Here is a 24415-nt window from a genome sequence, read left to right on the forward strand (position 1 = left end):
GCCGATTCTTTGGACAAAAATTTTGCCTCGGTTTTCGTTCGTTGCTTCAGTTTTTGTTGGTTTTCAGTGGCACACGTGCGCTAAATTTGCAGCAAAAACCGGCAACCCCCTGCTGATCCATTGCTTGCCAATGGGAGCCTCGGTTTTCATTTGTTTCGGTTTTTGCCGAGGTTCCCCGGACGAATTAATAACAAAAACCGAGGTTCCACTGTATATATATAATACCAAATCCATCCCTGTCTTCCCTCACCACCAGAGACTCAACAATCTGTGTTTTGTCCTCTGTTTAGCATTCCTCCCACTCATTCTAGAAGCAACTGAACAGCTGTATTCAAGAAAAACTGTATTTAAGAAAAACTGTATTCAAGAAAAACAGGCTCACCTCGTCAGTGTGGAAAGAGGGAGGCAGAGTTGGCGACGGTGCAAAAGGAGGAGGGGAGATCACTTTCCTTTCCTCTAGCTGAGCCATGATCTCCTTCCGACGACGGTGCAGCTCATCTAGACTGGGATGTGGCTGAGGTGGAGGCCGGCCGTAAGGCTCCTGAAGGTTTTACAGAGGCTCATTAAGAAACAGTTTTTGAAGATACAAGGCATTCTACATTGTGCATTCAGGAAATCAACAGATGCAGGCCCTAGTCCTTGGGGTAATCCATGATCTCTAAGGTGGCGCTTGTGGGCATCATAGCACCCATCCATACATTTCTTGATGCCCACTTCCTTCCAAACCGAAGAATCAGTTTTGGCTTCTTCCACCTCACTGGAACAGGAGGGGCTTCAGAAGATACGAAGATGAACTGCCTTTATGTCTGCAAGGAGGACTCATAGCTGCTCCATCATAAGAGGACACTTAGCTTGGAACCTCCCATCACTGTGTGGATGTCTGAATGACAGCCATTTTGTGGTCAGCTACGCCCCACAGATGGCAGTCATTTTTTGTGATACACTCTGTTTTCAAAATCCCAGTGTCCACAGGTTCAACATATTTGGGAATCCCTGAACTAGATTAAGACAAATGGGGCTGGCCAAGTTTACACATTACCTTTAGTGTGTGCGTGGAGATCAGACATTTTTTGTCTGAATTCAGTACTCATTCAAAATAAAGTTCTTCAAATTTAAACAATAGATTCCAAAGGGGGGGGGGGGATCAGCTATCAACACGTGAAAATAATCAATGTTTTCAAAGTAGAGCCAAGACAAAGCCGTTCCCATCAGCTATGGTTTATTTTATGCTTGGATACTGCCTTGTGATAATTATTCTATGCCTGGATAGAATATGTCTGGATGCTGCCTTTTCATAAGAATTACTTAAAGCACACACAGGATGAGTTGTATCAATTTTGAACACATTTTAGAACACTGCACCTGGACAAATAAAACAGTTACTTCAAATACCACAGTATCTCTAAAAGTATTCTCATTGTGTATTTAAATTTGATTTTTTTTCAACATTAAAGATGGAAAACTGACTTTAACGACTCACCCTGCCCAAACTAAAGCTGAAAATTGCACCTTTCGTATGTCTTATTTTAAAAATGCAACATTACTGCTCTTCTGGTTGCAAAGGTCGAAAGAATGCATGATGAAATCTCAAATGCCAGAAGAGTTAAAATATCACCCCTCTGAAGGGACGGGCAGAACCATCTCGTTCTGCTGCCACAGAGATTCGGTGGAATGTGGGCTAAAATCACTTTGCTCCACTGAAGCTCTGGAATGGATCACAGAAGACAAAATGCTACCCCTTGTTCATTCCACGAATAATAGGTAGTATTTAAAAAAACAATCCCTTGCCAGAAAAGCCCAGGGACAAGGTGTCTGATTCACTTCCTAGGAAGGAAAGAGTTAAGTTATAAACACTTCCTCACTGGAATAGGAATTTTTAGAGATAAGGGAGCCTGGACTTGACCAGATCCTTGCTTCACAGATCTCAAATCTTTTAAGAAAATGAGATGGCAATGAATACATCTCCAACCTTTCTTCCTTGAGCTCCCTTTGTCTTTTTGGAGCAGTTGAAAACTATAAGGAACCAGAAGCCTCTGGTTTTGTTCCATCCATTGGAAACTGGAGTTCTAGGTCAAACTGCAGAAGGCAGAGGTGACTTTCTCTCTATTAACAGCTGCAGAAAGCAGAGCTCTTTTCCCCAAAATTACCAGGAGAAACAATTATAAAAATTGGGAGCAATTTAACATTTCCAAAAACTTAAAAAGCTTTTCATGTTGCAGAACATCTGGACAGCATAAACTTATTGCAAAATTAAAACCTGAATTAAAAAGGTTGATTAAAAACTGCTTGGTCATGAAGTTGTTTTGGGTCAACTGAGACATAAGAAACAGGTAATCAGGGGAGGTCTCCTGAATTTTTAAATTAACATTAAGGGAATTATGTTTTTGTTTGATGAGATTTTTTTTTTAAAACCCCACAAAAGTTTTATTTTTAAAAGAGCTACTTTGAAAGGTGAACGAGACTTACTGGAAGGAATACTTATTCTTTTCTCCCATCTTTCTCTTTGTTGTAAATTACTACACCTTGTTTCTCTCATGGAACTAATCACAGCTTTGGGGGCTGACTTCACTTGGGGAAGAGGCGCAAGAGAAAAAGGTTGATCACCACTTCCCCTGCCATCACTGATCTTCAAAGCACCTGTTTGGTAATTAGCAATTTTTTTTTAAAGAGCAAGAGAATCCAAGTACGAATTGCCTTATGTCATTTTTAGCCTGCACATTCTCTCTGCTTCCATAGTCTACAACAGGGGTCTGCAACCTGCGGCTCTCCAGATGTTCATGGACTACAAATTCCATCAGCCCCTGCCAGCATGGCCAGTTGGCCATGAAGACTTTACCTTAAAAATGCCAAGCAATCGTAACACATCATTATAAACAAGAAATAACAAAAAGAACTCGTACTCTGGGATATGAAGGTCGGATCTGGCTGAGATGCGGAGTGACTGGATAATAGCCTTCTACTTGTGGATATCTGTCTCTTGTTTCAGGTACATATGGTGATACGGCGGGTGGAGGAATTTCAATGGGCACAGGGCTTCCTCTGACAATATCCTCCCGGGGGTATGGCTGGGCAGAGGGATACACACGGCGGCTGTCATAGTGGGGAGGGTACATGGGCTGTCCCATCGGAGGGTATTGCTGTGGTTGCGTGCCATACTGAGAATTCACCACGCGGTCTTGGAGGTATGGTGGGTAATGTTCTAAATAAGGAGGACCCGGCTCAGGAACCGATGGTGGTGGTCGGACAAATCGAGACATGCACTGTGAAGACTGAGCAGTAGGATAATACACACCTGGAAAGTGAAAGGTAAACAAGTTGATATCCTATTACTGTCTCCTGGTGTGTTTACAAGAAAATAAGTTTGAATTCTTGGAAGTTGCACTTTTCTCTGAAACGCGAGGCAGGTTTACACAGGAAAACCGATTCCTATATGTGCAGAAGGCCCAGCTAGCTGTAGCAGCTGTTAGCTGCTCTAAGTGTTTCAGCCATCTCTATGTTGCCACCACCACTGCTTGCCAAGCCACTTTCCCTGGTATCAACTACAGCACCCAGTATTCCCAGGCGGTCTCCCATCCAAGTACTAACCAGGCCCGACCCTGCTTCGCTTCCGAGATCAGACAAGATCGGGCGTGTTCAGGGTGGTATGGCCGTAGGTATCAGCTAATTCCTTTGAGTAGCTGAGAAGAGGGGACTAGGGACTTCTTGTTTTTTCTTCACTGTGACTTCGTGAGTCCTCCCTCCTGCTGCCCAAAGAAGCCAGATGCTCCTATGAAGTGTGAGGAAGGGAGGGATGGCTGCTCAGAGGGCTGGACTGGGGCTCTCTGGCTCGTCAGCACCACCATCTGAGCAAATGCCAGCTGAAGCTTCTGTCCCAAATCGGTTTATGGGTTCCTGTGCCCATCAACAAATGGGTTTCCAAAGATACTTTCAGAAGGTTCTTCTCAGGCTCGTTTTCTCTCTTAAAAATAGCAATGCGTTATAATTTTAACATGAAAAATTCCCTCCAGATATTTTACTATAGACCTGGGATTGTGAGAACGACCTCAAACATAATGAGAAGCTGTTTTGGAAAATGAACCCGTTTCAGATTTTCAGGATTTCTAGTTGACTGAAATAACTGAGGGGAAATTCTACTGGGTATCTCTTAAGTGGCTTTCAAAAATCTTATTCTCTGGGTTCATCAGAACACAATAGTTCTTCATCCCATCACATTAGCTGTCGTGCCAACTGAGTCCCTTTGAAGCTATACTCTCTGTGCGCTCAACTAGCTTCTTCCTAGTTTCCCAAGGAAAAAAAATGAAATTTTTACCTGACGAACTTCTGTTCCTCTCATAGGTAGGAAGACATTGAAAGTTTGGTTACTTTTTAATACAGTGGTGATATTAACTGAGATCGTATCGTCTATGTTTGAGGAAGCACCTGTTACAGTTAAGAATATATGGAGCTCCCAAGACAGCTAACCATGGACTGGGAAGGGAAGAGATCAAGGAAGAGGCCTGAAGGAATCCTTATATGAGGAGGCAATGAAATAAGGAGCCTTCTTGTTCTGACTATTATGTCTCAAAAATCACTGAAGCCCATTTTCACCAGTGAGGCTTGAGGCTGGCAACTAAACCACACTGGAGAAGTAGCCGACTATTCCTTGAAATTGGCAGGCCTAATTATAGCAAGTTAGAAAGGCTTTCAGGTGTGTGTGAGATAGGGGTGAATGGTGACACTTTTAAAATGTTAGGAGAATGGAGTTTACACCAAGATGGCATCAGGTGTCTAGAAGAGCATGCCTCTGAGCAGTCAGGTAGAATATTTGTGGGTGCAGAAGAGGGCCTGATGGAAGCAAATCCACTGTAGCTGACAATTGCTACAAGATCTTGATAGATGGAACCACCATTCTAGAAAACCAGGGCTTAAATAACGTCTGCCTTCTCTTCCCTGATGAGCAAGTGAAAGGCCTTGCGTTCAATGAAACTGTAAGGCAAGCATTATGGTTCTGCTTTCTTTCCTGTAAGTGGCTTGTGGTACCTGACCTCACTGCAGGCAAAAAGATCCATCACTGGTATCCACCCACTCCTCTCCATTTTTCTGTGGCACCTAGCATGATTACCTTTCAATCCAGGATGTTCCATAAAGTACATGCAAAGTACCAATAACTGACACATCAATGTAATAAAATGTAGTAAAATCTACTGTCACTAAGGCTTCCCAAAAAGTGCAAAACCTTTGCCCAAACAGATTTTCCACCCCCCAGCTGACATTGTTACCTGGTTGATAGGGAGGGGGTTCAAATGGAGGAGCTGCTCCCCGAGGATCTGGGTAAAACACATCAGCTTGCTGAGCAGGATATAGCTGGGAGCCTCGAGGTACCATTTGGAGCTGCTTGCCGACAGATATGGGAGCCAGGTCTGCCGGTCCCCGGGGGGGCACAGGATGTGAGTTCACTGGTAAGGCAGATAGAGAGCTTTTGGGAACAGACTCCAACCTAAAAGAGACAGATCACAGGGTCAGGGAAGCAACAGTTCTGGTAAACATTCCTAGCACAGCTGCTTTCCAGTCTCCCTTAAGGAATCTGAATCGGTTCCCCTATTACCACGCCCTAGAAACAATATTTGCAGAAGTACTGGTACCACTCACAGATAGACTGTGTTCCAGATAGTTCATAAATCCCAGCTACGATTCTCATGGCTCACATATTCCAGCTATTCCAGCACAAAACACACTGGGACTTACACTGCTTTACGAAAGCAATGCGCTAGAAGAAGGTGAATCTATTTGCAACATCTGTGACGACTTTCTGCCTCAGCTTATTTTGTCATTAATACCAAGGTGTCAAATCAAGTAGTTTTTTTTTAAACAACTCTGGACAAGTGTGCATGTGACCCCTTTAAAATTTGACAGACATGCTACCATTAGGGTTCTACAGCAGTTCGACTTCAAGTCAAAACTGATTTGTCTTTCCTACGCATTGATCTGGGGCAGGGATGGGGCAGCAATCTACATTTGAAGACAGGCTTCCATATGCAGATCAGGGTCTGCTACAATAAACCAGATATTCATTCCCACCTGCCTTTGGACACATGTGCATTTTCAGGGAGGAAAGCACTCCAGAAAGGACTTCCTGCATTTGGACGTGAATCCAAATCAAGCACATGGAACCCTGCTTCTGCTCATGGACCACACTCTGTGGACATTAGACCCCCACAACATCAGCATACAGATGTTTCTTCACATCCATGGAATTTTGAATATCACAAAGATGGAACATACAAGTCAGGAGGGGACCCAGGGGCGCTGCTGCTGAGGTGGTCCATCTTCCCAGGCTTCAGGGCTGAATCGTAGCTGGAGTCGGTTCCACGAGAAATAAGCTGCGTCACTGTACTGCCAGCTGAAACCATCCCGTTTGGCAAGGCAGAGGGTTTTCTGCTAGGCAGATCCACTGCCCCCTCCTCTGAGAGGATAGCTGAAGATAAGCCCACTTCATTCAGTTGACCTAAGGAGGCACTCAGGGGTCTTCGAGGAACCAGACGTTTGTTCATCTTACGAAATCTTCAGTGGGGAAGATATTGCAAAGAAATCGGAAATTAAAAACAGCCGGCTTCCGTGGGTTTCGTTTCTGTCGCTAGACGAGCGCTACAGATTTTTTAAATTTGCTCGTAGCGAATTTGCCGCCCTTGAATAGTTGCTAAAGCTTGGTGCAAGGTGGCAAAACACTAAATTCTTACGACATACAAATTTCAACCATTCCTCCTTGGCTCGCAACCAGACCCAGGTAACGGAGCATTCAACAAGCAACAGCAGGATCACACTTCCAATTGGACGCTTGACCCCCACATCTATCAGCATACAACAAGTATCTTTGGGGACTGCAGGCCAAATAGAAATATATATAAAACAAAACATGACAAGTACAGAACAGTCTTGGGGCGCTTTCTCAGGGATTCCATGGAATCATCTCAAATCCAGGAAGCCTCACCAACCAGAGGCGGAGTGCACACATGGACATGTGACCCCACAGTTCCCTGGGTGCATGCCAGCTGGTCACGTAGGGGCAGAGAGTCGTCCCTCCACACCCTTCCCCTTGGCCCCACCCCTCCAGGCTGCTCTTTCAGCCAGCGGAGCTCCTGCCGGCCGAAGGAGCAGCCTGGCTGGGCTGCTGCTGGCTAAAGTAAGACGGGCATGAGGGCAGCACCTGGAGCAGGTGTTGCCCCAGGCGCCATTTCCTCCTCCCCCCACACCTCTGTCACCAATCATACACACATCGTGCTCTGCAAGCAACTCTGGCTCCACTGAGGTCAAGAACTTTAGAAGAAGTGAAATTTACACAGGAATGTAAACATGTCAGACTACCCTCTTTCTCTTTTTCATGCTGTGTGTTACATCTAAGCTGAAAACAGATTTTCTTGGTAGCCTGCAGAGATAATCTTTCAGAGAACTTAAAAACGGAGGGCACAAGATCAAATAAACTGTTTTTAAAAAAGTAAATGGAGCATCTTACTTTTCTAATTCTTCCTGCGAGTGTGCAAAGGTGCAACTGGCCCCACGGGGGCAGCCTCCTCTTTGCTTCATGTCTCGGCACATGTACGTCTTGTACTTGCTATGCTGTGGAGGCTGAATTCAGAGGTGGCGAAATAAAGGAGATGACATCAAAATACTGACAAAACCTGTGTTTGCTCTACACATAATGCCCCAGAATAAAAGTCAGAACAAGCATCATGAAATGTGAGAATGGAAGATTTACTGTAGGATGCTGGAATAGCAGATTGTCTAAAAGGGTACTCAACCACATTATAGACCAACAACGTACTGATGGTCCTAGATACCAAAAAGCTAGATCTGCAGGAAGAATGCTAATAAAACAGTAATTCCAGATTAATAGGTGGTGTTCCCTTCTTAAAGTTACAAATATAAAAATAAGTGTTTGTTTTATACAATTATTTTATATAATACGCCTTATTTCAAATGTGATTTTAATGTTGGAACATTTTAATGTCTTGATGCTTGCCAAAGGGACCCTATTTGGGTGGAAAGGCAGCCTACAAAGAACAACTAACTGTCACAGCTCAGAGGTTTTTTAATGTTTCTCTTTTAATTTTACAAAAAGTTGCTGAATACAACACAAAAGCCTTTAAAAGGAAACATGCATCTCAAATGCGCCTGAAGCCAACATGTGGAGCTGCTCTGTTTTTTCCATATCTCCACCCAGCAGGTTCGCACCACTTTGGCAGAACTGATTGTTAAAATGGTGCTTTTAAACAACCAGTTGTTAAATTATTTGAATCTCACCACTAGAACCGGTTGTTAAATTATTGGAATCCTATCACTGTCTCCACCCCGCTGTGCAAACCATGTCGCAGCATGTTCCTTATAGCCATTACATGAATTGGCTGCCATGTTTGAACTGGGCCTATTTTTCTCCGGGTTCTTTTCATGTGCAAGTCACAAAAATCAGAAACACAGAAGACAAAAATACTAAACTTTACCAGACTTGGATCAGAATAGGGAGAACTATGGAGTGGATCTAAAGCAAGTGTGCTGAAATCATTTGTTACGATGGCTGAATATGATGTAAATTTATATGAACTTAAAATACAGACATGTTTAAAACAGCAATGCTCTCACAGTATTTTCTTTTATTTAACTATCTTCGATAATTGATACCTCTTGCTCGGAATTTTTGCATCAAAATCTGGAGTTAAAGCAATTTTGAATATTCTGTCTCTGTAAACTGAGAACATACTTTTGATTTATGAATGTTTATTACAGAGAAGAGCTGTTCACACGCATATGTTGCCCAAGCACAGACAACATTTTAGAAGCAAAAGCCTTAAGTTAGGGATTACTAAAATTTGCTAGCCAACTTCAGAAAAGTAATCCTTGAGCACGGCATCACACTGCAGATTTATTTCCATCTGGAGCTCCTCTGGAACCTCCTGGACATCCACAGAAAACAGATTACAGAACATTCCAAACTCTCTGTGTAGATTTCTCATGGCAGAAAACCTTTCTTGTGATTCATTTCTGAGTTCTGATTTTTTTTTCCAGTACTACTCTGTGGATATATGATCACTAAACAGAGATTTCATGGTGGGAATGTGTGCCAAATTATTTTTCTGTAAATTTTTGTAAGTAATTTTTGCAACTGACAATCTTTATTTCATCTTTCACACACTTGGAGAGATTCAACTGTTGTGTAAAAATATCCGTCAGGACTGAGGATGCCTTCCCTGTGCAAAAAGCTGTGCACTGCTCCATACCTGCTGTTGATCTGCCCCTTTCTTGCTGTGGTTTTGGATGTAATCAACCAGGCCATGTACCACAGTCCGCACAGCAACCAGCCCATTCTCAAGCTGCTCCCATGTGGGTGGTGGGGCATCTAAAGCATTCACAAGGACAGAGAAGTTAAATTTTTATCTTGTAAATGAGAAATCCTAAAGAAATAAAATTTCCTAAATCATAACATCCCCCCCATCCCACAATTCCATCCCCACCCTGGAGCAGCGGCGCCTTGGTGCCGTTGCTCTGGGGGTGCACAAGCCCTCCTGACCTTCCCTCCCCACCCCCAGCAAGCCTCCCTGCCCATGGATCTCAGGATAGTATACCTTAGATCAGTGGTGGCGAACCTATGGCACTGGTGCCAGAGGTGGCACTCAGAGCCCTCTCTGTGGGCACGCGTGCACAGAGTTCGTCATGTGATAATAGTGTAATTATTTCAGGGAGATTATTAGCATTAAACCTAAGACCTAGTTTTGGGAAAGCAGTGCAGGTAACCCTGTTAAGCGCTGTTAAACCCCACTGATTTTCATGGAAAGAACTAAAGCGTGATCCTTAACTTGGGAGTAAGCTTGGTTCCTGACAATGGGGCTTGCTTCTGAGTAAACCCTCCTAGGGTCGTGATTCACCCTTTCGAAGCGTTGCACAGTTGCTTCAAAGCAAAGCGACTGACTACTACCAAGCTTACTCACGAGTAACGTGCGCCTTGGAGTCAACCGTTTTTTCTATACTAAAACCTCAGTATTCAGGTTAAATTGCCATGTTGGCACTTTGCGATAAATAAATGGGTTTTGGGTTGCAATTTGGGCACTCGGTCTCGAAAAGGTTCGCCATCACTGCCTTAGATCATGGGTACTATTCTTATAATTTGTTCGGATAGGAATACTGACTTAGTGAAAACTAGAGAACCCTACCCATCAGATGACTGATTTAATGGGTTAGCCTTGCAAATTTCAAAACCAATTGTTCCCTCAAGAAAGACAGGTATTTAAAATGCATGGGAAATTTTAAGGTGCTTGCATTTTCTCTGCATTATTCCCACCCCTACTGCTCTCTTCCAGAAGACACTACTGCCTAAATGCACATTTCTGCACATAATTTTCCTTACTTCAAGAAAGCTTTCTGCTTCTGTGACTGTTCAAATTTGAGAAGTTTCTCCAGAGGATTACCTGAGTATTGTCACCAAAGTCACTGTTTTGCCTGCCCTGTATTTGTGATGCTTTTCATTGTGGTTAGTCTACTTGCATTTTGATTGACAGTTCCAGGTAAGAGAGAGAAAAGAGAGCCCATATGCAGTGGTATATATATTTTACAATTACCTGGACTGGGATCAATATTTGCTAGGAGTTCAAGATGAGGTCGCAGCCGATTCAGATTGGCTGGGTCACCAGTCCGCTGAAGAGCAATAGTTAACTCCTGAACACTCTGTGCAAAGGAGGCCGGGGTCTGCAACTTAGAACAATAATAACATAATAATTAGAGTTATTCTCTCTCAACTGCACTCCAGTTGTACACCTTGATATGAAGTAATTTCTCCTTTTAATTTAAGAGGCTCTCATATTCTATCATTCAGCATTCTTTGCCACTTGTAAACAACACCTATGGTACTCCCAAGCCACATTCATTAACCACATATTCCAGGAGAATATTGCATCAAGGCTGTACAAGATCCTGCAAGAACAGAGTTCTTCTGAGAAGGCAGGAATGAAAAGAAAAATTGTACCTAATACTAGTCTGAGCAATACATCACTTCCTTCCCCCCCGCCCCCTCCCCACAGCCCAATAAAAGCAGTTGCATGCAAAGTTTAATTTGCCAGAAAGGTGCCATGATTGAAAGGGGATGTATAAAATATCATCCAGTATACATGCTATGAAAAGGAAATCAGGACTTGCTAGTTTTGGTATCAACACCCAATGAGAATGGTGAAATTCTGAAACAGAAATTTGCAGGCTGGGGTAAGAGATAGGCAAACAGATCAACGTTTCTGACAGGAAAAGAATGGAAATTTTGGAGAACTTCCAAATTAAGAAAATTCCTATAAAATGTTCTTCCTTTGGAATAAGTGAATTGTTTGGTAACATGAGATTTCAGTCCCTAAGAACACGTAGTATGAAGATTTTGTTACAGAACACAACTCTACAGAATCAGAAATGAAAATTCCTGTGTATGATCTAGACATATACATGTTTAACAGTATGTGTATTGGTTAAATGTAACTAATTTTGTCCACAATTAAGATGTTGTCATACATTTAGTGATAAGCTACTGAATAGCTCGATGTTTTTAAAGTATGACACTGTTTCTGTCTGTCCTTTACTTCAAAATGTGGGTGATCTATGTATTGTTGAAGGCTTTCATGGCCGGAATCACTAGAATGATGTGGGTTTTCTGGGTTGTTATGGCCGTGTTCCAGTACTATTTTCTCCTCATGTTTCTAGATATAGGTGAAACGTCAGGAGAAATTACTACTGGAACACAGCCGTACAACCCAGAAAACCCACAACATTCTTGTGGGTGTTCTATTTTCAAATTCTATTTTTTTCCTATCCCTCATATGGCAAAAAGTAAGATACATGTGCTAAGTTCACAGGCTGAGGATCTGTGGAACAGCCTCTATTTGGCACGCAGAAAGTCCCTGTCACAGCCAAGGATCAGGTGATAGATGATGTGAAAGACTTCCACCTTAAACCTTGAAGACCTGTGGCCAGCCTGGGTAGATGATACAATGATGGACCAACGGTCTGATTCAGCTGAAGGCAGCTTCATATGACAGGTACCAGCCTGCAGTATTTTTTCTCACAGCTGGGTATATTTGCAAATTCTCCTAGTTGAAAATTATACTTGCAAATGTAAAAAAATACACCAGCTAGAACCATTTTATATGCCAAGTAACTCATAAATTATGTATGGTTACAGCATTAAAATAGGTATGGCTTGATAATTAAGTACTGTATATATTTTGATTTTTTTCCTGCTCCGTCCCTTAACAAGCTTCTTTGCTTCGTTTTGTCCCCCAAGGTTTTAAAATTTCTGAAATTTTTATCTCTACTCTGGAATACTCTGCCTACTGCTGATGAAGGAGTCGTGTTTCTATGACCATTGCCAGGAAGGGCTGTAAAATCTTTTTATCTCAGTGTACACTTGAGCAGATTTTCTAGTCGGTTAATAGGCTTTTTTTGGCTACAGTTATGTGTTTTTGTTTTGCTTATATATATTTTATGTTAGCTATTGAAACATTCTGAAAAAAACCACCAAAGAAAGTTGTTTAAAAATGCAAACGAGAAACAGATAGGGAATTAATAATGGCATTTGTTTATAGCTAATAATGACAGCCTTGACCTAGGTTAGCTGCTCTCCTCAGATCATGGAAGCTAAGGCTCATTCCGCACATGCAGAATAATGCACTTTCAAACTGCTTTCAGTGCTCTTTGAAGCTGTGCAGAATAGCAAAATCCACTTGCAAACAGTTGTGAAAGTGGTTTGACAATGCATTATTTTGCGTGTGCGGAAGGGGCCCAAGCAAGGTCAGCCCTGGTTAGTATTTGGATAGGAAACAACCAAGGAAGTCCAGGGTTGGTAAGAAGAGACAGGCAATGGCAAGCCACCTCTGAACCACTCTCGCCTTGAAAATAATACGGGGTCACCATAAGTTGGCTACAACTTGACAGCAAAAAAAAGTTATCAATGTTTTCAAATCAGAGGCAAGCAGTAAAACCATGATGGAGAACTAAAAAAAACCCAGATTGGTTTGCAGAGACTTTACCTTGTCAATGATGGACTGCATGTGGGATTTGTGGGACTGGTCACCGTACAGTAATGAGGACCACTGATCTGGGGCAATGCGTAAACCAGCCTCCATTGCAATTTGCACAATCTGGGAATCGTGCTCCCGTCTCAGGGCTTCATAAGTCCGGAACTCCTCCTTCAGCTGCATCAGGGAGGAGTCTTCATCGCGTTTAGTTACCTGGTGGAGACAACAGGACCATGTTCAGTCTTAACTGGGCTAAGAGAGATAATGCACAATATTTAAAGTAATGTTTTCCCAGGTTTTTTTTTTACCCTAACCCTACATTATTGTCAATATCACAAATTATAGATAGCACAATATTCTCACCTAAAAACATTTATTTCTATCTGTGTGGGAAGTGGGGGGGGGGGGGCGCGGGATGGCTTCTTGAACATCAAATGAAACAAGCATCACTCAAAAATCTGTTTCTGTATTGATACATTTTGTATTTCTTCATTGATAAACCAGTAAAAAGTGTTGTACTTTGAGAGGATCTGCTGCTGAAAATTAAAGGGGAAGTGCACAGCTTATAAAGGTAGCTTACGCTGAACCTGGCCCTCGTTTCATCTATCTCAGTATTTTGTAGTCCGACCAGCAGAAGTTTGCTAAGGTCTCAAGCAATGATCTTTTAATTAAGATCCTTTCAGCTGGAGATGACAGGGATTGAATTAAAACTTTCCTTGCAAAAATCACAAACTTTACTGTGTCACGGGCCGTTTTTCAGATGATTCTGCCATTTTCAGTCCTAAAACATGAACAGCTTTATGAGAAGACCTGAAATGGTTGACCAATCAAAACTCTTCCAGAGGCAAAGGAAATCATACAGGTCTGAATTTCACTACTACTGATATGTATTTGTTTACTGCATTTCTGCAAGTGAAAATGGATTTGAAGACTTGGAGCAGACTCACAGAATGCAGGCACAATGCAGGGCCCGCTTGAAATTGCCTTTGCACGATACCTGTATTCTGTGAAGGAATTCCCCAAATCATTCATGCAAGATAAATTCGAGGGGATGCATTTTCTCTGGATATATGACTTTACAAATGGACACAACTTAGACATTAAAAAACGAACACATAACATATAAAAAGTCTTTCAATGCCCGCAGAACAACTAATATTAAAACGGCTGAAGCGCTCGCAAGTACAGCCGGCTCAGTACCTTGAAACATGAGGCTCTGTAAAGAAGCTGGACAACATGCCCAATGCTGGTTTTCGAAGCCTGAGGAAATCGAGGCTCCAACCTCTGTACCACAAAGAGAACCAAGACCTTCCGTGACAAAGCAGACCCATCTTCCAAAGCCAACAGAACCAACTTTAGAGCTTCTTCTTGCATTGCTGGAGAATTCAGAACAAAATGGCAAAACTGACTCAGAACATTTCCAGATATAAACCTGCTCATTCATTCTGTGTTTCAAAGTGTTTGTGAAACGTATAGATTAAGAACTAGGCTAGAGATTCTAAAAGTGTTCTTGCTGTATCATGTAATTATGGAATATGGCATTTCTTGTTTCATCCAGCTGCTTAACCATTAATGGTACAATCCAGATGGTGGGGAATACCCCATGGTGGCCAGAGATGGTGCAGAAAAGGCGCTGCTGCACTACCTCCAAAGGAGCTCCAGCTGGTGTAGAAAGCAGTGGAGCAAAAAAATCCTGCTGCCACTCAGAACACTCCCTAGACATTAATGACTTATGTCATGTATTATCATGCTGTAAGTAACTGGCCTGTACTGGGGGCATTCCCAGACTGAAAGCCCCTAGCCCAGGGGTCTGCAACCTGCGGCTCTCCAGATGTTCATGGACTACAATTCCCATCAGCCCCTGCCAGCATGGCCAATTGGCCATGAACATCTGGAGAGCCACAGGTTGCAGACCCCTGCCCTAGCCCATCCCCAACTGCACTGGTGGCCAGGTTTCAGCTGGTGCAGCTCTGCAGCTGGCAGGCTCTTCTGGGTTGGGTGCTCTGGTGCCCGCCTACCTCCATTTGCCCTCCTTGCCAGCATAAGTGCCACTTACATTGACAGGGTAGGAAAATGTGCTGGTACAGCCCTGCGCCAATTCCAAAAGTCACTTCACCCCACCCCCCTCCAAATCTGGACTGGGCTACCCATCTGACAGTATTATTTTCATTTAAACAAGTCTTCCAACCACAATGTTTAAAAAAATCAATTGTCAAAAACGGAATGCAAAGGCATATTTATTGTAATGTTATTCTCTAAAAAGCGCTGAAAATTTCAAGTTGCATCCAGTTTTTTACTAAAAAAAATCACAGTATTGAATTTCTAGTACTGAATTTCAGACAGATTGGATCTTAATTTTATGAGAAATAAAATGCCCACATGTTATGATGGAAAACATTAAAAAGCAGGAGTTGTAGAATGGCTAAAGTAGGAACTGAGATACTCTGCTTCCACTATTGACAATAATTTCTCCAAGTAAGTGGGAAAAGAGTGTGAACCACAGAGAACCTATGGAACAAGAGCAGAACAGGGTAAATCTACTCCTCCATAATAGATTATCTTAATCTGCCCTGTCTCTTTGAAAACTCACACCAACATGGAATCTCCTTATGGTACTCAGATGAGACAGTCATTGTGATGTAGTAGTTAGACTGTCTGACTAGGATCTGGGAGACACAGGTTCGAATCTCCGCTCTGCCATGGAAGCTTGCTGGGTATGATCTTGAGTCCGTCATATACTTCATAGTGGTTTTGTGAGGATAAAAGGTAATGGAGGGGAGAAAGATGTTATAAGCTGATTTGGGCCCCCATTGGGAGAAAAAATGGGGCATAAATAAATGAATAAATACAGTGGCTTCGTGATACAGCTGTTTCTACAGCTGAATTAACATAATGCAGTCCGACTGCTCTTAGATCTTGTTACTGCATCAAATAGGCACAGCTTGACTGAAACGTACCTGGTCCAAGGAACTGACAGCCTCTGGCCCTTACTGCAGCCCAAAGGTTGGAAGAGAGTTGCTGGGGGTTCTGGTGCTGAAGGATGAGCTCTGTGACTGTTCTTTCTCCAAGTGACCGCGCGGCACGCATAGCCCTGATCCGCCCTTCTTCCTCCACTAGCTGGCAGTGGACTAAGGTCACCAGCTTCCGCTGCATGGGGCGACTGAGAACACTCTGGGTGGTGCTGTTCAACCCAACACCTTTGTAAAGAGGAAAACAAGGGAACAATCTTTAAAAGTACTATGGGGGGTTTGTCTAAACTCCTCTTAGGATTGCTTAGTGGAAGGGTAGTCTGGTCCTACAGCATTATGACTTGTAGGATATTTATTCTCTTAGGACAGAGATAGAGAACTTTTTGGCTTAGTGTGTCAAAAATTAGGAAAAAGCCTAACTTGACTTGGCTGGCAAGTCCGTCCCACCCCCAGCAAACAAAAGAGAAACCATTCATTACATAGTCACCACCAATCACAATGACAGATCACGTGCTGACATAAATGGGGAAAATCCATTTTAAGCTCTGGGTGGTGGCCGATCACATACTTCTTGTATTTTTGTACCTTCAGTTTCTTTGGTAACTCAAACAGGGAGAATAGTTATTGTCAGGTGATGGTGAATGCTGGCGTGTCACTCAAAAAGTCATGGCATTTCACCTTTGACACGTGTGTCATAGATTCGCCATCACTGCCTTAGGACATCCTTTTGATTCAGTAAAAACAAGAGTACTGCAACTGAGGTTTAGTCAGTCTCTCCAAGGCAAGCCTCTAACTCTTCTCCTCAAGTTGTGTTTTGATGGCTCTGCAAAACTACCTCCCGCTAAGCAAATACACATCAAGAGGTTGCCCCAGGATAACTGTGTAAGAAAACAATCATGGAGGAAGCCAGATGGCACCAAAGTATGGCAGAAACATCTACATGATCTATTAAACAGATCCTGCTGAATAACAGATTTCTGAGAAAATCATTACTAATTTTAAACATAAGTAGTCAGAAAATGTGTAGGTACAAAATAGTTGTTGAGAAAAAAAATGTAATGTTTTAGATGATGCAGTCTGACACTACAGAAGGCTCTATTTTAAAATTATTTCTCTTTTTCCCTTAATATGACTTCCTTGCATCATTCAAACAGAATGTTTTCCTCTTTTGAAGAACTGATGCTGATTTAGCTGACATATATTGAATAGAACTCACACAATTAATCAATCAAGCATTCTCTAAACTGGTGGCAAAATAACTTCTGCAGCTATTTATGTTCATGATTTGGTATCACTACTAGATTTGCAGCCATTTCACCAAACCTCGTTTCCAATAGCAGGAGCACAATACAATGCACCGTTTGAATGCGGCCCCTCACTGAGAAAAATCACAACCAAGCAAGAACAATTTTTAAGGGGACCAAAAACATCACAGGGACGGGCCTCAATAAAGCAAGTAACTTAAGGGGGGGAAATCCGTCAGAATTGCACATTCGTGTAAATGGATATTTTCACATTTTTACTGGGCAACCTACCTACCGAGTTCTCTCACCAACTTAGTTTAACAGACGACTACTCCATCACTATGAACGGATCTTGGTTAACAATTTAGAGAATAGGAAGATTCAAGTCCAGTAGCACCTTAAAGACTAACAAGATTTCCAGGTCTATTCAAAGGTCAATGTTTCCTTAGTAAGAAAGTTCACGCAATGTAGCTTCAGAAAAATCAGCATCAGTGAGTATAATCTGCTGGTATAGACAAAAGCATCACTTCTAAGTTTGATGCCATACTGAAAAGGAATGACTGCCGATATATAGAATCACATCACCCTCTTCAGCAGAGCTGGTCATAGAGTCTATGTACAAGCTGGCAAACTTTATAAACCACTTTTGAGCAAAAAATTCTCACAGAAGCTCACTCAACAAATGACAGAGGATGAAATAATAAAAAGGAGACTGAAGGCAGCAAATCTACTGCCTACTACAGTCTAAAGAACACAACACATGCAAAGGGAACATGGAAGGCTGGGAAATTACAAGCTCAAAAAAGAAAGGCCAAAAAACAAAAGCCTGGTAGAAATTAAAGATGTCCGTGTCATCAAGTATTAGTTGATTTACGTATTAATAAGTATGTTAGTACTAGTAAGAACCATGTGCCGTGACTACACTGCAACTGCCCAGTAACAAAACAACAACAACAACAACAACAACAACAAAAACCTGTGCGGTATCACTTGTCTGAGCAAAGCCGGATACATTATTCCAACACAGGATTATGCACCAACTCCCATAAGCGCTGACTGCCTGAAATAGGTTGGCATTTATTTGTCCTGGCAGGATGCTATCAACTTTCAGCAATATCCAAATTGCTGATTTCAGAAACTTGCAAATGAGCATTCAGTCTGGTAGCTCATGGAAAGGATTCAACTCCCTTTTTTCCTTCATCAGGTCACTGATGCAGAAGTTTGTGCAGGCTGGCATTGTGAAGGCAAGTTGGCTAGTTAAAAAAAATCTGCAGGACAGAAAGTGCTGAGATTTTATTTAACTGTTGTGAGTTTTCCAAAGCGTGATCTGGTAGTTTTTGCCACTAGTGATTCACCCGTATCTCTGGCTGCCATCTTCAGAGGTGTGTCATGGCAAGACATGTTTCTGTGGCAGAGTCTTCGACGATACGCTTTTTAACTTTGCTTGTTACTTGCTTCCGCACTCAAAATGTTTTGTTTTTTCAGTTGCAGGTGCTACAGTGTTTCAGAGGTTTTTAGGGACAGCTGTCACTTTGGGGGTTTCACTTCCTCTCGAAGTGCTAGTGAACAGTTGACTCACCTCTAGCACTGCTGAGTGGTTTAAGGTACAAGGCTAGTTCTTCCACACATTTCTTGGCCTCCTCATAATGCTTGGTATTCTCAGCCCCGCTGCAGAGAGGTACTGGCTGCTGTTCTGGCACCTGTGAAAGGATGAAGTGAAATCAGTACAACACAGGACTTACAATCTGAAAAAGATTGACAACACTGATGCCCATCTCCAAGCATTTACCAACCATCTCCACCACTTTAAAGTGCAACCCACCTCCAAAACACTTCATTACTTGCATTGATTTGATATAATGACATGGCTAAATGTGCATTTTTTTGCTTGGGAGTCTTTTTAAAGCTAAGGCTAAAATAAAAAATGGCAGATATATTCTTCTGCACCAAACCTATCCAAATCTACTATTCGTATTAGAGCTGCAATGTTCAATCGGTTTGGTTTAATCACGTTACAAAATTTTTGAAAAACTAAAATGCTTCCTTTAATAATTAAGCCACAAATTTCTACAATAACTTGAACTTCTACAAAAACTTGTAAAAGTGAGAATGGAACTAATCAAGTAGAGTGTAATCGATCACATGTCAGTTCTGATTTGACATAACCCTGTAGAGGAGGTTAAAACTATTTCTTAAACAGCTGCTTTAATTTCCTTAAAGTATTCCACACGAGAACTGACTAAGCATTTATTCAAAAATGTTTTCATCCATGCACTGTTATTAGGCATGCTTACACATTTAAACACACATAAGAATTTACAAATAGTCCCTTTAACTTCCTTATGTTCTACACAGGCTTTGCCAATTAGCCTGGAGAAAAATGTCCTGTCACTTCAGTAGAGGCTTAATGTGCAGAAATGGGGAGCTGAGGCTTTTAATGGCATGAAGGTAAGACACATCATCTTATAAGTAGCATTCCACATCATCTTATAAGTAGCATTCCATGAAGCCACTGTTAAAGGGAGTGGACGTTTTTCTCCAGGCCAGGTGACAACTCTAATCCCACGGAATACGTGACTAAGCATATATTCAGAACTTTTCATCCACTTATTGCTGCCAAGCATATTTAAATATTTAAACACTGACAGACACCCTCCCTGATACTGAACAGAAGGAAAAGGTTGATCTGAAAAGTGTTAATTACACAAGCTTGTGTTGCCCTGAATTCACCGAAGTCTGCATTTTCATCCACTGTTGAAACCACAGATTTTTCTAAAGTCATATCTGATTTTTCAAAAAAATTAAAAACAACAACAACAAAGTTCTGTCACAAAATATTTTAACTTATGAGCTTTGTAGGCATCATGGGTTTCTGGGCAAGGATTCGTCAGATTCAGGGCTTTTATGCATGTAGCGCTTACCTCAGGGCTGTGCGCTTTGCAATGGGTTTTTCCTGGAGTTTTTAGTTTAAACAGAATTTTTTTTTGCCAAGTGTTCCCAGCCAAGCAGCCTCCCCTTCCTTGTTCTGGCTGACTGGGAAGAACTGCTTTTGTGTGGGTGGGAAAAGTCAGAAGGAACAAGGAAACCCAAAGGAAGTCAAATGAATGCTCATTCTCTGTACTTTTCCTTCACTCTCCCCTAAAAAGTTTCAGTTTAACCAGTCTTGGAAACCATGGGCAGAGTCTGACCTGAGGCGCAGTGTGTTCTGAAGAGGGGGAAAGTGTGGGTAATGGAAAACCCAACCCAAAGAGAATGGACATTCACTGTGAGCGATACTATAAGTGCATAAATAGCCTTAGTCAGAAAGATAAACAACATGCTCAACAATCCTCTCTTTCCTCCCCAAAATATGAAAGAGGAGAATCTGGAGAATATGTCTGCCAGCTACTGAAAATGAATGCTGATCTTCTCCTTCCCTTCCCATTTCAGGTACTAAAGGTTGGGTGTGGCCATGGGCCTAATCTTTTGGCAAGGGTCTATGACTAGAGTGCACTAGTCCAGCTGGATGGTTGGGCATGGCCATGGGCCTATGACTAGAGTGACCAGTCCAGCTGGATCCCAGCCCAGGAGTTTACTAGATTTTTGCAGTTGTTGGTTGTTTACATATTTTTTTTCCTTTGTAAGCCACTTTGGGTCTCAGGGGAAAAATACATGAAGATATTTTTTAAAAATCTGAGGAAAAATATCTACATTGACTTAAAAGGAGCCCTTTAGAGAAACAATGGAGTTAGTAAATCAAGGATTAACTGTTTGAAATTTGAACTGGAAATGAACTAGAGGTTGGTGGTGAAAAGTGCTGTCAAGTCATAGCCAAGTGGCAAACCCATACAGTTTTCAAGGCAGAGGTGGTTTAACATTACTTGCCTCTGTGTAGTGACCTTGGACTTCCTTAATGGTCTACCATTCAAGTACTAAACAAGGCCGACCCTGCTTAGCTTTTGAGATCAGATGAAATCAGGCTAGCCTAGGGCAAAAAGTACTAGATACGTATATTTAAAGTCTTGGATGGAAAAGGTGTGATTAACAACAAAATTATCTAAGTTAACTAGAATAGCCAAGTTAAGAAAAAATAAGGCCACTATTTTTTAATCATTTGAAACTATTCAATGATTTTGGCCCCAAGAGCTAAATTTTATTAGCGATCGGTGTAATTGTGCAATATTTGTATAATTCTTTGATTCCTTAGAATGTTCAACTTCAAGTAAAATAGGTAATTATTCCGAACTGTCAAAATAATAATATGCAAAACTAGTTTTTGTCTGTAGTGTGTAACTGTTTAGCACATTATAAATTAAATTAAATATACTGAACAAATTAACTCTTCAACGTCTATGGACTTTGATAAATACCTGCTCATACCTCTCAAGAAAAGGACATACAAACAACAAATGCTATTTCATCAAATTACTACAAGAACATCTTCTATTTGGCAATATAAAAGGACATTAGATGACCTGACAATGGCAAAGTATTTACATTCTATGAACAGAGCAATGATTCATGGAAGTAATGGCCAATCATTAAACTAAACATCTTGGAGAGACAATAAAAAGCCAACAAAACCACTGGCCACAGTAAACCCTTAGCAATTAAAGGGGGAAACGGTACAAAAAGACAAAGCAGCAATCTTTAAAAGTGCTTCTAACTACCTGGCAATAATAAACTAAAAGTGTTTGGAAACTTTGCAAGATGTCAAATCACCATTGTCAAATCCAGGCCTTGTTAGAAACCTTTAACTAGTTATTATCTAGTCCTGAAGTTGCTCATCACAGTATTCTGAAGACATCAAGAACTGTGGCCTAGAAATTAAATAAAGTTGTCAAATGTTCACTGTGAGTATTTAATGTGTAACTGAACGGGTAACCTGTCCCTCTCCAAATCACTCCAAGCATTAGTTCTTCATTGTTTCTATGCCTGTCAGGTAAGAACAATAGAAACTTAACCCACAGTGATTTTACTAATGTAACATTACAATTTGTTTTCACCACACTTTAAAATCCAAGCTAAGATTTGAACTTCCAAACACTGTAGCAGGAAAGTTGGTTTACAGCTGCTTGCCTTTTCCATTCCCCTACTTTTATTATTACATGTCTGTCTCCATGGTGCAACCAGGCTTTGTTAATTCAAGCATCACACCAAACCATGGTTGAGAAATACAACCAACGCCTAGTTTGGCAGAATCAGGATTAAGCCACAGTAATCAGCACCTGGGCCTTTTGCAATCTAATGGACTGAGATTTAGACAGTAGATTAATAATTTGCATATGCTCCCTGATGTGGTTTCAAATTGTTCTCTTACACAGTAAATCTCATTATCAGAAACAATGGCGGATTCCACATGGGCCAAAAACAGTGGTGTGACAACTGTGTAAACTCTTTTACACCGTTTTAAACCATTTTACACTGTTTTCACACTGCTGTTTTTTGCTCATGCGGAATCCGCCATTGGCTAGATAATCATCATTTTGGAAAAGTCACCTGAACGCCAATGGCTCTTAGTGTCATAGACCAGCCAGGTCCAAGAGCGATTGAAGACTCCTCTGATGAAGAGTCAGCAGGCAGCCCTGACTTCTGTCCGCCGGCAGTAGCAGAAGTGGTACAGGGAGAAGCAGCCCCTATGGGGCCAGATGTGAATCCACAGGCAGGAACCAATGCAGTGACCCCTCAGCCTTCCAGCTCTGAGCCATTTATGGAAAGTCAGATGCCAGCCCGCTCAACTTGTGGCTCCTGCTCTGAATTGTCTGCTCTGTCTAGACCACGACCTGAACCTCTGGACTTGTGCTTTGGAATTACCCTGGGTCTCACCACTGTGAGTTTGTGAATGTTTAATGCTTGACTTGTGGAACTGAACTTTGACAAAGGAAACTGGACTGTGTGTGTGAGAGAGAGCGTGTACCACCCCACTACCTACAACAGTTAGTTGCTTCCCTTTCCTTGCTCTCCTTGCATCTCTAGAAACTTTCATACTCTTGAAAGCAACACAGGTAGGTGACACTTATTGTATGTGACCAAAGCTTATTAAAATCAAACCATAATACATGAACCCAGAATTACATACAATTTGAAGGCTCAAGCTGAAGCATGCTGACTGCGACTGCTTATTTTCTTCACGTGTGTCAGGATGCCATTGCTGAGAGGGGGGATTCACTGGGGAGAGCTTCTAGCTTTTGCAGGTGCTGCTTATCTGTTTCTATGGCCTTGGAGCTCTGAGGCTGAGACGAGTCTCAGGCTGGACTTTTCCTGACTTAACTGGTTCACATATGGGGGTAGGGATTTGCCACAACGTATTATCAACTGCTTTGGCGCCTTTTCGCCAGAGCTGTTTTCTTCTGTTTTTTTCATGTCCAATAAAATCCTTGAACCCAATAAGCAAGTTATTGTCTGAACGGGGAAATTGACAGTGTGATTACATGCACGCACGCACGCACACGCACCCTCTGTAAAAAGAACTGTGGGGAAAACAAGACAATCAAAGAACAAATCGACCAGAACGAAGGTGACTTTACCTGAGCCCCTACGAGCTGCAGCAAAGCGGAGTTCACGGGAAGAAGCTCAATGTCGGTGTTGATAGTGGTCTGGTCAAAGGGGCATGCCTTCCGGTGCAGCTTGTTCAGGCACATCTTGCAGACAGTGTGGCCACAGCCCAGGCTGATGGGCTTCCGGATTGTTTCGTCGAAGGTTTGTGTGCAAATAGGGCAGGAGAGAAAATCCGTCCATTGTGGAGCTTGTACAGGCATTGCTTCAGGCGTTAATTCACAAGACAAAATCTAAAGCGCAGATTCCACTGGAATCAATTTTTTGTTGAAAAAAAAACTGTTTTTAAATATCTTCTGTAAGTACAGACAGTCAGCACATAGTGTGAAATATAACCTGAAAAAGTAAAGAGAAAGAAGAAACGAAATAGTTAGCGTGCAGTGCAGGAATAAGACAGGGGATTTACAAATGAGATTAAGGCGCACTCAATCGAATGGTCGAAACAGTATAGTTTAATATGGCATCCAGCCAAATGCAAACATGTCTTAACTACACAATCGCTGTTAATTCACCATAATTCTAAAGTACCCAACGGAAACCAAAACTGGGTAATGAATTACAACTTACATTGTAGATTTAAAAATTTAAAATATTCTTAACATAGAAAATAATTTTAAAATTATATCATAAAAGTGTTTATTACCCAATTAAT

The 24415-nt window shown here is 41.8% G+C and overlaps 1 protein-coding gene and 1 non-coding gene across 5 annotated transcripts in view; both read right to left on the reverse strand.

The window, feature by feature from the left end:
- The window catches only part of RC3H1 (ring finger and CCCH-type domains 1), a 67665-nt gene that overhangs the window by 14054 nt on the left and 29196 nt on the right, over positions 1 to 24415 (reverse strand). For all 4 annotated transcript variants that reach the window (XM_048496507.1, XM_048496506.1, XM_048496505.1 and 1 more), the window contains exons 2-13: positions 23736 to 24099; positions 18809 to 18929; positions 15974 to 16213; positions 14217 to 14392; positions 13029 to 13229; positions 10584 to 10716; positions 9249 to 9367; positions 7490 to 7602; positions 6262 to 6540; positions 5259 to 5476; positions 2901 to 3292; positions 383 to 541 (exon numbers count right to left, since the gene is read on the reverse strand). In XM_048496507.1, coding sequence (XP_048352464.1) covers positions 383 to 541; positions 2901 to 3292; positions 5259 to 5476; positions 6262 to 6540; positions 7490 to 7602; positions 9249 to 9367; positions 10584 to 10716; positions 13029 to 13229; positions 14217 to 14392; positions 15974 to 16213; positions 18809 to 18929; positions 23736 to 23966 — 2382 coding nt within the window. In that variant the 5' untranslated portion in view covers positions 23967 to 24099. The remainder of the gene's footprint in view (positions 1 to 382; positions 542 to 2900; positions 3293 to 5258; positions 5477 to 6261; positions 6541 to 7489; positions 7603 to 9248; positions 9368 to 10583; positions 10717 to 13028; positions 13230 to 14216; positions 14393 to 15973; positions 16214 to 18808; positions 18930 to 23735; positions 24100 to 24415) is intronic.
- LOC125434043 lies at positions 3537 to 3655 on the reverse strand. Its single transcript, XR_007244697.1, has one exon. It is a non-coding gene; the product is annotated as a 5S ribosomal RNA (ribosomal RNA).

The sequence above is a fragment of the Sphaerodactylus townsendi genome, linkage group LG05, assembly GCF_021028975.2.
Source record: "Sphaerodactylus townsendi isolate TG3544 linkage group LG05, MPM_Stown_v2.3, whole genome shotgun sequence".
NCBI classification, from domain to species: domain Eukaryota; kingdom Metazoa; phylum Chordata; class Lepidosauria; order Squamata; family Sphaerodactylidae; genus Sphaerodactylus; species Sphaerodactylus townsendi.